General features: G+C 39.3%; 1 protein-coding gene across 3 annotated transcripts in view; it reads right to left on the bottom strand.

The window, feature by feature from the left end:
* The window catches only part of ryk (receptor like tyrosine kinase), a 39738-nt gene extending 25575 nt beyond the window's left edge, over positions 1 to 14163 (bottom strand). The window contains exon 1 of one of the 3 annotated variants that reach the window (XM_016992120.2): positions 13683 to 14163. In XM_016992120.2, the coding sequence (XP_016847609.2) occupies positions 13683 to 13875 (193 nt within the window). In that variant the 5' untranslated portion in view covers positions 13876 to 14163. The remainder of the gene's footprint in view (positions 1 to 13682) is intronic. The other 2 variants (XM_008106365.3, XM_003218410.4) reach the window with 2 other exon arrangements.
* Between the last annotated feature and the right edge of the window lie 1070 nt (positions 14164 to 15233).

The following is a 15233-nucleotide window of genomic DNA, read 5'->3' as shown; positions in this document are numbered from 1 at the left end:
ATACAGATGATATAGTACTATAGCAGAAAAGATTTGGAATTATTACTGAAGAAAGTAAAGCAACCAAGGGCAAAGGCAAGTTTACAACTGAACATTAAGAAAACAAAAATAATGACCACAAATTATTTATGTAACTTTAAATGAGACTATAAAGACATTGAAGTTGTTCAAGAATTTCCACACCTAGGCTTAGTCATCAATCAGAGTAAAGACTGCAGTCAAGAAATCAAAAGACTAGGACTTATAGAATCATAGAGTTGGAAGAGACCTCATGGGCCATCCAGTCCAAAGCCCCTGCCAAGAAGCAGGAAAATCTCATTCAAAGCACTTAGAAAGGCAGAGATGAAGGAGGGTGAAAATGGCTTGGCCAAGACCATTCAAGGAATCCATGCTGTTGTTGTGTGTTCTAAAATAATTTCAATTTGCTTAGGCGATGCCAAAGGGAACCTATCACAGGGTTTCCTTGGCAAGATTTGTTCAGAGAGGGCTAAGAGATTACGACTTGCCAAAGTTACCAAGTTGGGATTCGGACCCTGGTCTTCAGAGTCACCGTTCAAGGTATGGTAGAGGTAATATTCAACTAAGCTCTATTCTTTTCGGCATTGCATCAACTTTTGACATATTCTCTATTAAGTTCAATTCATATATTTCTATATATACCCATTCATGATTTCATCAGAAAACAGTATTTCACAACCTGAATGTGCAAACTACATTAAAATGTATATCTGAGATAATGCAAGGCAATGCAATATGTTATTTATAAAACACAATATAGTTTCGTCTTAAGCATCAGAACAGCTTGTTTTAATCCCAGAGTTATGTTTTGTAGGAATTCTATCAGTGTCACTTGCACAGTGACCAAGTTTCAGTTACTTGCCATGTTATGTTTTTGAAACTAAAACCTATGAACAGCTGGGATAAAAATGCTTGTTTATGCCACTGGAGTGCTATTTTATCTGAACAAATGTTAACATAATAGGACAAATAAGATTCAATTCTCTTTTCAATAAACAATGCAGTGGAAATTTAGGTTATGTACTGTGGTTGTAAGTAGCCTAAGCTCATTTACAGGGAGAGGCACCAGAATTCCCATCGGATATATGAGAATTATGAGAAACCCTAACCCCAACCACATTGCTAACTCTGTTTAAACTTCAATATATTAGAATTCCCACTGGACTAAAAAATCCCCCTAAACTCATTTAAAGCAAATTATTTTTTTAAGATTCTAGTGCATTATGGTTGGTTATTTCATACATGAAAGTTATCACAGTTATATATACATCAAGTGATTAATATGTGCATATGCATATTTTGGCTGCCTTTGTTCGTAAGATTATCAAAACACCCATACTTTTTGCTCCGTTAACTGCTAAGGTGCCAAACATCATATTGTACGGGTCAGAACAGTACCATGAGAAACTGTTTTCTATTATTCTATTCAAAACCATGCTTTCAATTCTGGTAAAATACTTTTAAAAAAAGAGAAACTGCATATGTATTTTGCCATTGAATACTTTTGTAGTTTAATCTTGCTTCCAAGACAGAGATGATCTATCTTGAGAAGCAGTTCCCTTCTGAATTAAGACATTCTGGATACATAACATGTCTTCTACAACAGATTAATGTGCTCCTAGGCCCAATGTATTTTTCAATATTACTGAGTCTTAGAGGCTAGATCAGTGGTTCTCAATCTGTGGATCCCCGTGTGTTTTGGCTTATAACTCTCAAAAATCTCAGCCAGTTTACTGGCTGTTAGGATTTCTGGGAGTTGAAGGCCAAACCATCTGGGACCCACAGGTTAAGAATCACTGGGCTAGGGCATCCTGAGGGTCAGGGGGGAAAAATCTAGGGTATCTGACACATACAGCTTCTGGATCACACTTTCATGGCTCTTAAAGCCTTCTATTTTTAAAAGAAGTATAAATGTTGAGCAAATAGTGCAGAACCTCCAAGCTCATAGAACCCTGTACTATTTCCCAAAATCTTTATTTTTCCCCTGAAGTACACAGAATCCTAAAACCTGGAGCACTCCTGAAAGATGCCCATCCGACCCAAGTTTAATGACTTACAAAGGAGAAGAGCCCACTGCTCTCTATGGCAGTCAATTGCAATGTCAGCAACCTCTTAAACTGGCAATGAGCAAATGTTAGTTCTGAAAGGGCCCCATTTCAGAAGCCCTGCTAGGCTTCAGTTATATACTGTAAAAAAATTTTAAAGGCAACATTCACCAAGCTGACCAGATGATGAAACAATCAACCAAAGTGTCCTGTCTTCCTCCTGCGCCCCACCCAGTTCTACCCTGATTCTGATTCTATGAACAGTCACAACTGTGAATGAATGTTTGCACATTAAAATAAAACATGATTTGTGTTATTTATTGACTGTTGCTGAAGCCAAGAACTGAACAGATATCATCTCCCCACCTTTTACCCCCCCCCCCCCCCCAATCAATAGTGCACCTTCCTCTGTTTGGTTTCTAGCTTATTTTTCTATTAACATTTTTGCCAGAGGGGAACTGAGAGTAAACCACGGCCAGGGGGTTCAACAAGTTTTTAGATCTGGTTCAAAGAAGTTGAGGTCATCGGCCAACAACAAAGTATGGCCTTAGATTGTGGTATATAACTGGTTAACAAAACCATAATTTGCTACTATAGACAGATTTACATATAACCTCATCATACTTCAACAAACTAAATTACCGGTATGGCTTCAATTGATATGCAAATATCAATTGTTGAAATATAATTACTGCTAACTGAGTTATACAACCTGACCAAATTTTAACAGGAAAATAAAATTATAATTACATGCTACAAAGCCAATGTTATCTTTCCTCTGCCTATATAGCAACTATTATTAATTTTGTATTACTATGTACTCTTTTTTCTGCAATTAATGCTTTTTTAAAAAAATGGTTAGATTCATTAAACCCATACTAATAAAAATTTAAAATTTCTTATTATTCACAACACTGTGTTCCTGCCCTTTCTAAGCAAGTATGCAAATAAGGATCTCATCATAACAAGTCTCCTAAGAGTGCATTCTTCATATTTAATTTAATATGATTTAATTGGATTAACATCCAAATAGCTTTTCAGAGCCAATACACCATCACCAAAATGCAATTCTGGATGATTTGAACTTCTGTCATGCTGAGAATTACTTCTATATTTACAAATTACTTTCATATCAGGGTTGTTGTATGTCTTTCGGGCTGTGTGGCCATGTTTCATATCACAGAGCACAATCCTATACTGCTCCCAAATACTCTGTCTTCCTTTACACTCAAACCACCATGAAACGGCCTGGTTAGTGGACAACAAGAAATGTTATGGTGATGCTTTAGAATGTAAGGCTGGTTCAAAATATGTGATATGGGGTTTCTTACTTCTGTAAGTTTTGTTTAGTTTTGCTTAGTATAAATATAGGAAATCCTACAACAGAACAATAAAATCAATAATCAGTTATTATAGAATAAAATAATAAAACACCTTACTGAACAATTATTTCTACATCAGATAAGAAGTATCAATGGATTCACAACCCATCTGAAAACCCATCTCATTCTATAGTGCATACTGTTGTCCACATTTTCTATCCTAATCCACATTTACAGTGCACAAAGACCCTCAATGCTGTATTGGTTCATATGATTAGTAAGTCTGTGTGAAGTGACATAAACAGAAAGCTTGTCTTCAAGTAAGTTATACATATACAAAGAAAAGTGCACTCAGAATATTACATTCCCTTGTAGATGAAATTCAAGAATAGTGAAACAATTTAATTAACTGGCTTTTAAAACCTTTTAAGAAAAACCACTAAACAAATTATTTAGTACTTTGCTGCCCTCATTAGGCAAGATCAAGTATACGCTGCTTAAAGCTCAGAGATCTAGTTTCTCATTACTGGATCCTACCTAACTTAAAACAAACCATATGATAGGCCTGTTTTTAACCTCCTTTAGATTTTAAGAGGAAACACTTTGCTTTGCCCAAGTACTTTAAAGCACATTAACATATATCTTTGTGCTCAACATTTGGACATAAACCAGAGAGAATAAATTAAATCAAGCACAGAAGAAGAAAGTGGACTTAAACAGTATTATAAAAAGACAAGGCCATTCTTGAAAGATTTAAAATTTCACATTCTGAAGCAGAGACAAGGAATGGGGGAGTATTTATTCTCACTATGAAGGAGTGGAGAACTCCTGTTCATTACAAAACTACACCATGTCACTCTAAGAGAGCAACAAAACCAAGCTTTTTCAATAGCTTCTTGCACAAAAGCAGAATAGCTTGAAGTCTATAGAGTTTTAGAAGGTACCAAAAAACCTCTCTTCAATTAGCATATGAAAGTGTTTTTTGCTTATTTAAGATCTTGTGAGAACTCCCTTCCCTCAAGAGCAAAACAGACAATACACAAATTCATTTTCTAAACATTTAACAGATTTTGCATTACTACTAGCAATTATATTATTATTCATCTGTATTGTTTAAGTATGCTCTTAAAGTATCTTAAAGAGTATTAATTCTCCCCTACAAAAAAGACAAATTGACCAGTTCACTTTTCCTTACTTTCGTTAGTAACTGTTAACTTTACATTAGGAACATTATGTCAGAAATTTAAGACAGTGTTCATTATTACCTGAGAGTTCAGAAGGCTTTTACATGTGAAATATGTAAGGTATGTTATACTTCTAAGTACATGATTACTCTAAATGTAAAACATTAATTAGTTATAACACTCACTCTTCTTTGATTTAAATAATAGCTAAAACTTTCAGTTACTAGTACATCTAGCTAGTACATCTCCGCATGCTACTATTAATACTATACTACTGCTAATACTATGCTACTATTCACATCTTAGCAATATCATATATAGCAGTCCTAATGTTCAGAGAATTTTAATGTCAACAGTAGAATAGTCTACCTCACTGGCATTATTCCACAAAGCACAAAGAAGCTGTTTTCCAGCCAGTTCATCTTAGAGAACAAGGAGGTTGAAGCTGCTTGTGCTATTCTATCTTCCTCCTTAATGCTGTTCTTAGCTGGCAGGCAGGTTTCCCAGCTTTGTCCTCTTGGACTTTACAGTATTGTCCCAAGAGAGCCAAGTGGCAAGGATAGTTTGAGCTGCTCATCTTTTGAATTTGTTTTAGCACCATCAATGTTAATGCGGTCAATTTCTGACATGAAGATGCGCAACAGATGTAAAGTGCCATGGATATAACTGAATATGCAAAACACTGGAAAACAAATCAACACAGTAACTATCACTTTCCACTTATAAACGTTTGTCAGAGTTTTGTCAGAGTTTTGTCAAACAAAGCATTTAGAATGTCTTAATACTCTCCCCATGTTCAACAACAATTCAATAACTATTATAATTATATTGTATTATAATGAAACATTATAAATCACTTGCACACTGAAACTACCCTGTTTCCCTGAAAATAAGACGGTGTCTTATATTAAATTTTGCTCCCAAAGAGGCGCTAGGTCTTATTTTCAGGGGATGTCTTATTTTTCCACAAAGAAGAATTCACATTCATGGTGGAATTTTAAAAAAATTAAAATGTATTTCTACTGTACAGTAGTTGTCATCACAAACCAGCATAACCAAACTGTGAATCCTTTCAAGAATTTCTATATTATATTTTATTGCTATACTGTTTTTAAATTTCTGTTCGTATCTAAATTGATGTTGTTGTTGGGCTTGTCCCTGTGTAAGCTGCCCTGAGTCCCTTCTGGGAGATGGAGGTGGGATACAAGAATAAAGTTATTATATTATTATTTTATAATTTCGATCTTGGCCTTAATTGCATTTGTTCTGATGGCTTGCTCCTGGGCTGCAAGGATCAGGCTTCTGTCTCCTTCTTCAGGGTCCCATTCGTGAGCCAGAGCCAGGTCTTCTCCATATCAGCTTTTCCTTCAATTCTGTCAAGGAACTTTCCATGCAATGTTTTGTTGTGCCAGCTGTCAGCTCTAGTTTGTAGTGTGGTTTTCTTGTACTTATTATTATTATTATTATTATTATTATTATTATTATTATTATTTCTTGTTACTACCTTTATTTCCATGTACAACAATCTATGGCATGTACATTTACCGATCCTGCATGCTCCCAAACAAAAACTTTGCTAGGTCTTACTTTCGGGGGAGGCCTTATATTTAGCAATTCAGCAAAACCTCTACTAGGTCTTATTTTCTAGGGATGTCTTATTTTCAGGGAAACAGGGTAAGTTGAGAGAGCTCCAGGCTCCCTAACAAATTCCAAGTAGATTTTCATGTCTCAAAAACCTTCTTTTATGATACAGACATGCCTCAGTTAACAAAGCCCCTGACAAATAATTTACTTTCTATAAAATATCTGTTTGTCCCTGTTCAGCCCTCATTTCTTCCTTAACATTAGCATTGGTAAGAACAATGGTTAGAAAAAGACAAGCCTCAAGTCTAAGAGTAAGAAATACATTAAAGCTCAAGCTTTGAAAGAACAGGATTCCACTTTAACTAATACCACTGCATGCCTGCCTACAGAATTTCTTAATGAGCATGCATGAAAATAAAACAAAAAAGTAAAGAGCAGGTAAGTCTGTCTCAGCATGATTTAGGGAACAGGGAGGGAGACAGGACAGCAAAGTATCTGTATGTCTGGCCGCTAAAATGGAACTCATAAGAAAAGAAGAGCTTCCTGAAAGAAAAAGTCATTCTGAGATACCTTTTGGAAGAAATCTTCAGATGGTCTCCAGGGGGTTCAAAAGGTTTACTTGACCTAGGGATTTCATTTCACATGTGTATCTTGTTAATTTTGACAATCATGTTGAACTGCTCATTTTTATTTTATTTTGGTAGAGTAGGAACTGGTTTCTTTCCACATTATTCTGCCTCTGGTATCACATGTGGTGTAAAAGTTGTATTGTAAAGGACCATATCCATTATCTGAGATATACAGATAATGTATATTATCTGACTGATATTTGCTCCTCTTTTGGCATCTTTAAGCATTTCCAAATAGATTTCCTGCATGCCAGTTACATTCTATCAATACATACAAAACAGAAACTGTACTGATCCTGAAAAATTCAAATGTTAAGTGCTGATAAGAACAGTTCATACACAGTGAAAATGCCACAAGCTTATGAAAATGACAGCAAGCTTCAAGCAGACTACCAAGGCACACCCCAAATCACTTAAAAGAAAATTAGAAGCACATGTATCTTACTATTAGAAGTGTCCAACTTAATTTTAATGAATACTTTGCTGTTTTATGAGGGTAGAGATGCCACTGTAATGTAATGCAATATAATATGAAAAATAATTCAGTATAATAATATTAATTATATATTATTTATTACATCTAATATTACTGGTAATATTGCAGTATATTGGTGTGGTGCAATATGCTGGTATATAGTGCTAATGTTGTGCTGTGCTAGTGATATAATACACTGTATGTAAATATTATATTTAAGCCCCTCTGAGTCCACTTTGGGGGAAAGAAGTGTGATATAAATGTAGTAAATAAATAAATAATACTGGATATAAACTAGAACTTAAAAGGCCATGGCTTTACATTCACTTGAAAATACTGAGCTGGGGTCTTGAAAATGTTTAGACATCTAATTTCTGACAGCCAAAGAAACAAACCACTGTGAAAATGGAAGATAAATACAATTAAAATGATGCTGCAAAAAATAAAAGAAATTTGAAGCTGCAGAAGCTTTTGTGCCCTTATAGCTAGTTTAAATCAGAACCATAGCAATTCAAGTATGTCAAAAAGTAGCAAGATAGAAATTATAAACTGTGTGTGAGCATCCGTGAGAGCATTCAATTTGCCTGTCAACTTATGGTGACCCCCATTAATTTCATAGGGTTTTCTTAAGCAAGTGGTGATTTACCACTGCTATCCTCTGAAATATAGCCTTCAGCACCTGGAATTCCTTGATGCAATTGTCTGACCCTGCTTAGCTTCCATGAGCAGAAGGGATTTGATGATTTCAGAACACAATAGGCCCACTTATCATGCAACTTCATACTACGTGGTTTCAGTTATATGCAAAGACTTGCTTTGTGGATGAAAGCAAGAGTAGTGGGAGAATAGGCTGCTCCAAACGAGTTCCCAATAGCAGCCCCTCCAGGGTGCCAAATCTGACAGGAAGTCCAGCTACGTGATGCTGCTGAAAAAGAATTCTGTCTCTTTGCCCTGCAGAGGAAAGTGAGGAACTCCAGCTTCGCTTCTGTCCACTGAGAAAGGAGTTTGTCTCTCTCCTCTGGAAATCAAGCAGCACTGAAAAATGTGTTTGTCTCTTTCCTCTGTGCAGAAAAGCAACCAAAGCTTGTCCGCATTTCTCTTCCCAGAGAAAGAGTTCATCTCTTTTCTTCGTAGAAAGAAATGCAGCTTGCTTTTACTTGCTTTCGTCTATCAAAGAATGAGCCCGTTTCCTTCTTCTATGGAGAAGCAACAGAAGCCCCGCTGCATTTCTGTCCATCGAGAAAGTAGATGGACACTTTCCTCTGGGGAGAGAAATTCAGCTGGGCTCTGATTGCTCCTCCTTGCAGAGAAAGGAGCCAGACTCCTTTCTGAATTGACAGAAGCAGATGGGCTTCTCTGCAGAAGAACAAACAGACTTCTTTCTTGACTGACAGAAGTGCATCCAGACTTCTGTCACTTCTCTTTGCAAAGGAAAGAGTTGGACTCCTTTCTTTTCAAAGAGGTTACAGCACCACAGTTGGGCTTTCCATCAGATTTGGCACACAGAGAAGAGCTGTGTTTGGGACCAGCATAGGTAGATTGTCTTTCTTTTAGGTGTTCTCGCCTTCACAGGGCAACAGGTGCGGGGGGGGGGGGGGTTACTGAATATGTACTGTACAGTATTTCCAGCTTTCAGTGTCATGCTAGCTGGGATAAAAGTCTTCCACATATTACACAAAAATTATATTACACAAAGGGTTCTAGAATGCATCCCTCACATAATACACACATCCACTGTGAGTGTAAGAGGCATAAGGGATAATGGAGTACACCAAAGTTTGCTATACCTTGCTTCAGTCCTTAATCAGTAGAAGACTAGGACTAGAAAGGCAGCTATTAAGAAACAAGACAAGTGTAAATAAATAAATAAATAAATAAAATTAAATACTAACATCAAGGTCATCTCATGCCATTGTATTTCCAATTTCTATGTATGAGTGTGAAAGTTGGGCATTGAAGAAAACTGATGTAAAGAGAATAAACTTCTTTGAAATGTGGTGATGGAGAAAAGTTCTGTGACTATTCTGGACTATCAAAAAGACAAATGATTAGGTCCTAGAACAAACCAAACCTGAATTCTTCCTAGAAGTCAAGATGATTACATTGATTTTCTGATACTGTCATGTATTCCACATCACAATAATAACAAGCTATTGCAGCTATCTGGCAGTCAAAATGGCATGTCTCTATTTTTGAAAATAAGTTTAATTACATAGGTGTCTGCTGCAATTATTAGTTTTATTCCAGGTTGCTAATTAGTTTAAAGCAGGACCTTTAGCAGGCCTAATAGCATATCTGGTTATGAAGTTCAGATGCCTTTGAACCGAATTGTAACTCTCAAGGTCAGAGAAGAAGTTAGCAGTAACCAAAACACAAAACTTGTATGTTAGTCTTTTCCAATCTAGTGCTTTCCAGAAGGTTTGGGCACCAACATCCATCAGTCTAGGATGGTCAATTATTTGGGATGCTACTACAAAACGTCTATAAACATCCTTTTTAGAAAGTCTGCCCTGTGAAGTAACAAAGCATGCTATACCAGTAATTTGCTGAAACTTGGGAGAGTTCTTCAAAGACCTAAGACTATTATGTAGTCCTGATCCCAAAATCTAGTAGCAGTCTCCACTTAAAAAATGATATCCACTTATGTGGTCAAATATATAGCTCTATTTTCATATGCTCAGGGGAGCTGTTGAGATAGTGCTTTCACCCTATTTTACTGTTCACACATGTTCAGTAAGACATTCTAGAAAGAGATACTAATTACTGCCTGTTCTCTGAGTGGTGCAAGCTGTAATCAGCCCCTGGGAGAATTTAGCCTGTCAGCCTCCCTCCTTCCATTGCCACTGCTCAACTCCTCTGGGGATGCGTCCAGAGGAAATCACACCAAGCCAGCCAAAGGAGGACCTGTGGCCCTGACAGTCTCCCTGCCGCCTAACCAACCAGACACCACCTCAAGTGCCTGCCCCCTCCCTCCATTTCATGACAACACTACCCTTCCACCCCTGTTCAGGTTGAAATGCTGGCCAACAAGTTGCCAGGACTTCTGACCAGGAGAGAGAGGGGCAGCTGTGGAAAACCAGAGTCATACCAAATGATCTTGCAGGTCATATACGGCCTGCAAGATGGGCCAGACATTCCTCATCCCTGGTCTAAAGAAAGACAGCAAAGATGGAACTAGCTAGGTATCCCTCACAGGGAGGTCTAGAGCCTATTATCTCTTTTGGTGGTCAACCAGAAAGAAAGGTTTTTGCTAATGATCTTAAAACCAGGGTTGGCACATGGGGAAAATGTCATCATTCGGAGATAGATTAGTCTATGTAATAATAATAATAATAATAATAATAACAACTTTATTTTTATACCCCGCCTCTATCTCCCCGGAGGGGACTCAGGGCGGCTTACATGGGGCCAAGCCCGAATAAAAACAGTAGCAGTATAAAACACAGCAATAGACAACAACTTGCACAATAAAAAAAATTAAACATTAGCCAATAAAAAACAAGAACTAATAAAAACATGGATTAAAACTGAGAGATTGTAAAAGTAGACTGGGTAAGGTGCACCATATAAATATTGTAAACACAAGGTGACTGATAAAGTGCTGCAAATTCTGGAAGTGCAAATTGGGATGGGAATAGACCCTGTGTCTATATCGAGTTGACAAAGGTAAAAGGTGCAAGAATGGTCACAGATACAGATTGCTTCTGGATTAGCAATCTTTATCTAAAGGCTTGAGTAAAGAGCCAGGTTTTCAAGCTCTTTCTGAATGCTACCAGGGTGGGGGCTTGCCTGATTTCCCTGGGGAGCGAGTTCCAGAGCCGGGGGGCCACCACGGAGAAGGCTCTCTCTCTCGTCCCCACCAACCGTGCTTGTGATAAATAATCACAATAAAAGGTGTGTGTGTGTGTGTGTACAGTAGAGTCTCACTTATCCAAGATAAATGGGCCGGCAAAACATTGGATAAGTGAAAATCTTGGATAATAAGGAGGGATTAAGAAAAAAGCCTATTAAACATAAAATTACATTTTGATTTTACAAATTAAGCACCATATTTTACAAGAAATTGACAGAAAAAGCAGTTCAATACACAGTAATGTTATGTAGTAATTACTGTATTTACGAATTTAGCACCAAAACATCACAACATTTACTATAAAAACATTGACTACTAAAAGGCAGACTGCCTTGGATAATACAGAACCTTGGATAAGTGAGACTCTACTGTATATGTGTGTGTGTGTGTGTGTGTGTGTGTGTGTGTGTGTATATATATATATATATACTGTATATAAATCTTTTATTACATATTTTATTATTATAAAGCATCTTGAAATGTTGCTATGTGATTCAAGTTGGCTCTGAGATACAGCAACACTATACTAAGACTTTCCCAGCAGGTTTTCCTTAGGGGAGGTTTGCCGATGCCTTCTTTTTAGGCTGAGGGAGTATGATCTGCCTCAAGTTACTCAGTAGGGAATTAAACCCTGGTCTCCTGGAGCTCTAGTCCAGCACTCAAACTGCCACAGCATGCTAACTTTCTAGATTGAATTGCACCCATAAATACTTTAAAGTACATTAACGTATTAGCTCACTTTACCATAGGAAACCTTAAAACTGAACAGCCATGTCTAAATCTGTAACATTTGGAAAAAGCACTTAATTCAAACTAACAGTTATGGAGGATGAAAGCAGAAATGTCAGTTGTAATAGCAGTAAGGAGTACCTTATTCAAGAACCTGCATGCAATGAAAAGTAAATTGTCCAACATCCACTGGTTCTGTTCAGACACAGAATAATGAATTATGGTGTGTTGTTCCATAAATGAATATGGCATTGCCCATGTTTGTATTATACAAGATTAATTTCTCAGCATCATAAACTACTTCGCTGTAACATCTCTATCCAGTCTGGCTTGCTTTTGTCCTCCAAATTTCTCGGCTTCAAATTGAGGCTTTTGTTACTTATAAAGGGTCTGGTAGTTAAACTGTTTCTAACACAGACTCAAAGAGTTATTGCAAGGTAATTTATCATTGGCTGTTTTCAAATTTACAGGTGCTTGCCTGCAAAATGGGATTATCTTCCTATCTCTCCCCATTACAGTTCCTAAAGTCCTCTTATATAAGTTTTAAGGATCTCTAATAAACAAAGGATACAATACAGGGAGCTGCTGCGAAACTGGAGATGTGCCAGAATAGAGGCAAAAGCAGTTTGTCTCAGAAGGTATTTAATAGTTTGCCAGACTAAATGTTTATATATTACAATTTACAAATGTAGTACAAAAATACATTTATATAGATATAGATATATGTATGTATGTACAAGAATAACCAACATTTCATTTGAAAAAATGAAGGCATCTTATTAAGGAGCCTAGGAGTACACACAGGTAACTACAGTAAATGGACTATATCAATCTATATCAAGGTGTAACTGTCTCAGTCACCCATGTGGACAATTTTGGAGTATTTTGTATTTCCAGAATTCCAGACAATGAATGCTCAACCTGTAGATTTTTGATGGTTTGATATACACAAGCTTTGTTCCACACACCAAACTGTTACAAACAGCCATATAACCCAGAATATCAAGGCAGAAAATCCCACTGTATTTGCTTTGAACTGGGTTATCTGAGAGCCCTTCTAAACAAGCCCTATATCCCAGGATCTGATCCCAGGTCTTCAGTGCGGCCTCATATAATCCATCTTAAAGCAGAAAACCAGGGATCAGATCCTGGGATATAGGGCCTATCTGGAAGGGCCCTGCCTTATATTCCAGTTCAAAGCAGATAATGTAGGTTTTTTCCCAGCTGTGTGGAAGGAGCCTAAGGGTCCCAGAATATCAAGGCAGAAAATCCCACAATATCTGCTTTGAACTGGGTTATCTGAGTCCACGCTACCATATATTCCAGTTCAATGCAGACAATGTGGGATTCCATTCAGCTGTGTGGAAGGGCCTAACTTTAAGGAAAGGAGAAGACGGGGAGTTTTGAAGGGCACAAAGTTCAAGAAAAGGAGAGAGAAAAAAAAGGGGGGGGGGTTCCTTCAAGGCCACGTACGAGCCTGGTTGCTGCTTTCCAGCCCAGGCTCAAGGGCTGCTGTTTGGGAGCTTCCAAAGGCAGGGAGGCCGTGCCAGGGGCAAGGGGAGGAGTGGAAGATCCCCCCCAGAACTGCGCCTGGGGGTCCTTCCACACAGCCCTATATCCCAAGGCAGAAAATCCCACAACACCTTCTTTGAACTGGGATATCTGAGTCCACACTGCCACATATTCCAGTTCAAAGCAGATAATGTGGGCTTTTATTCAGCTGTGTGGAAGGAGCCTGGGCCTCCTCGGTGGCTGGGAAGAGGCCTCCTCCTTGCGTTCCCGATTCGGGGGCCTGGCGAAGGGAAGGGATCCCCGAACACGCCCCTCTTATTCCCTCACTCACCGATGAGTCGGCGCACCTCCTCCTGGCTCATGTAAACGCTGAGGCCGGGCCCAATGGCGGCGGCGGCGGCGAGGGTCGCCTCAAGGGGCTCCCTCAGAGTCTCGGCGCCCGCGGGCGGCCACGGCGGCAAGACGAGGGCGAGCAGCAAGAAGGGGCGGAGGAAGCTGCCATGGCCCCGGCCGCCCCGCACCATCGCCCCCCTCCGCTCCCGCCCGAGAGCCCCCTCTCACGCTCGGCAGGCCCTCGTGCTCCCGCCGCGCGCGCCTGCGCCCAGGCCCGGCGGCCTCGGCGCCATCCTCCTCCCTCTCTCTCCCCACCCGCCGCGCGCGCGCGCGTCCTCGCTGTTTTCTTTTTTGTAAACGCCCCTTTCGGCCGCCGAGGCGCGAGCCTAGACCCGTCGCGCGCCGGTGGGAGGGGTGGAGGGGGGACGGGACGGACGACAGGCGAGCCCTGCGCCGGGACACCAGTGCGCATGCGTCGCTCGCTTGCTACCTCCGAGCTTGCGCAGAAGAGCCACTGGGAAACGTCTTCCTCCCAAAATTCGTGACGTCATATTCCTCGCGTCAATCCTAGCCAGCACAGTGAGCAATGGGGCGTCGTGCTAAATCAGGTGTGGGCAAACTTGGGCCTTCAGGTGTTTTGAACTTCAACTCCCACCATTCCTAACTACCTCAGGCCCTTTTCTTTAGCCCCTCAGCCGCAAGCGCTTGAGATTGTTAGGAATGGTGGGAGTTGAAGTCCAAAACACCTGGAGGCCCAAGTTTGCCAATGCTTGTGCTAAATGCCTCTCTCTCTCGCTTTCTCTTTCTGTAGGTGCATCTAGATCAGTGGTTCTCAACCTTCCTAATGCTGCGACCCCTTAATACAGTTCCTCATGTTGTGGTGACCCCCAACCATAAAATAATTTTCGTAAATATCTGATATGCAGGATGTATTTTTCATTCGCTGGACCAATTTTGGCACAAATACCCTATATGCTCAAATTTGAATACTGGTGGGGTTGTGTGGGGGGGGGGGATGATTTTGTCATTTGAGAATTGTAGTTGCTGAGATTTATAGTTCACCTACAATCAAAGAGCATTCTGAACTCCACCAATGATGGAATGGAACTGAACCAAACTTGGCACACAGAACTCCCATGACCAACATGGAAAATACTGGAAGGGTTTGGCAGGCAGGGAGATCTTCAGCCTTCTCTGCCAAAAGGGTTCCTATGATGGTCAGAAATATGTGTGTATATATCTGAGTAATCAACAAACAAATCTTAAATCATACTGAGAAATAAAAAAAAATTAGAACCTACTCTGACATGGCTAAACTATTGGCAAATTAAGGAGAGCTATAAAGTGGACAAAAAGGAAGGGTTTGAAACCAAAGACACATGCTGGGATAGAATACTAAAAGCAGAAACGAAAATAATAAAACTGTTATACCAGCAGTTATTGATGTGGGATACGGAAGAAGTTCAGGTGAAAGAGGTTATGGTCAAATGGGCGAAAGAGGTAGGCCATTCAATTAATCTAGCAGAATGGGAGAAGATATGGAAGAGGA

This window comes from Anolis carolinensis, chromosome 3 (assembly GCF_035594765.1).
Source record: "Anolis carolinensis isolate JA03-04 chromosome 3, rAnoCar3.1.pri, whole genome shotgun sequence".
NCBI lineage: Eukaryota > Metazoa > Chordata > Lepidosauria > Squamata > Dactyloidae > Anolis > Anolis carolinensis.
The sequence above is the reverse complement of the archived record's forward strand: the minus strand, read 5'-3'. Positions and strand labels throughout refer to the sequence as shown.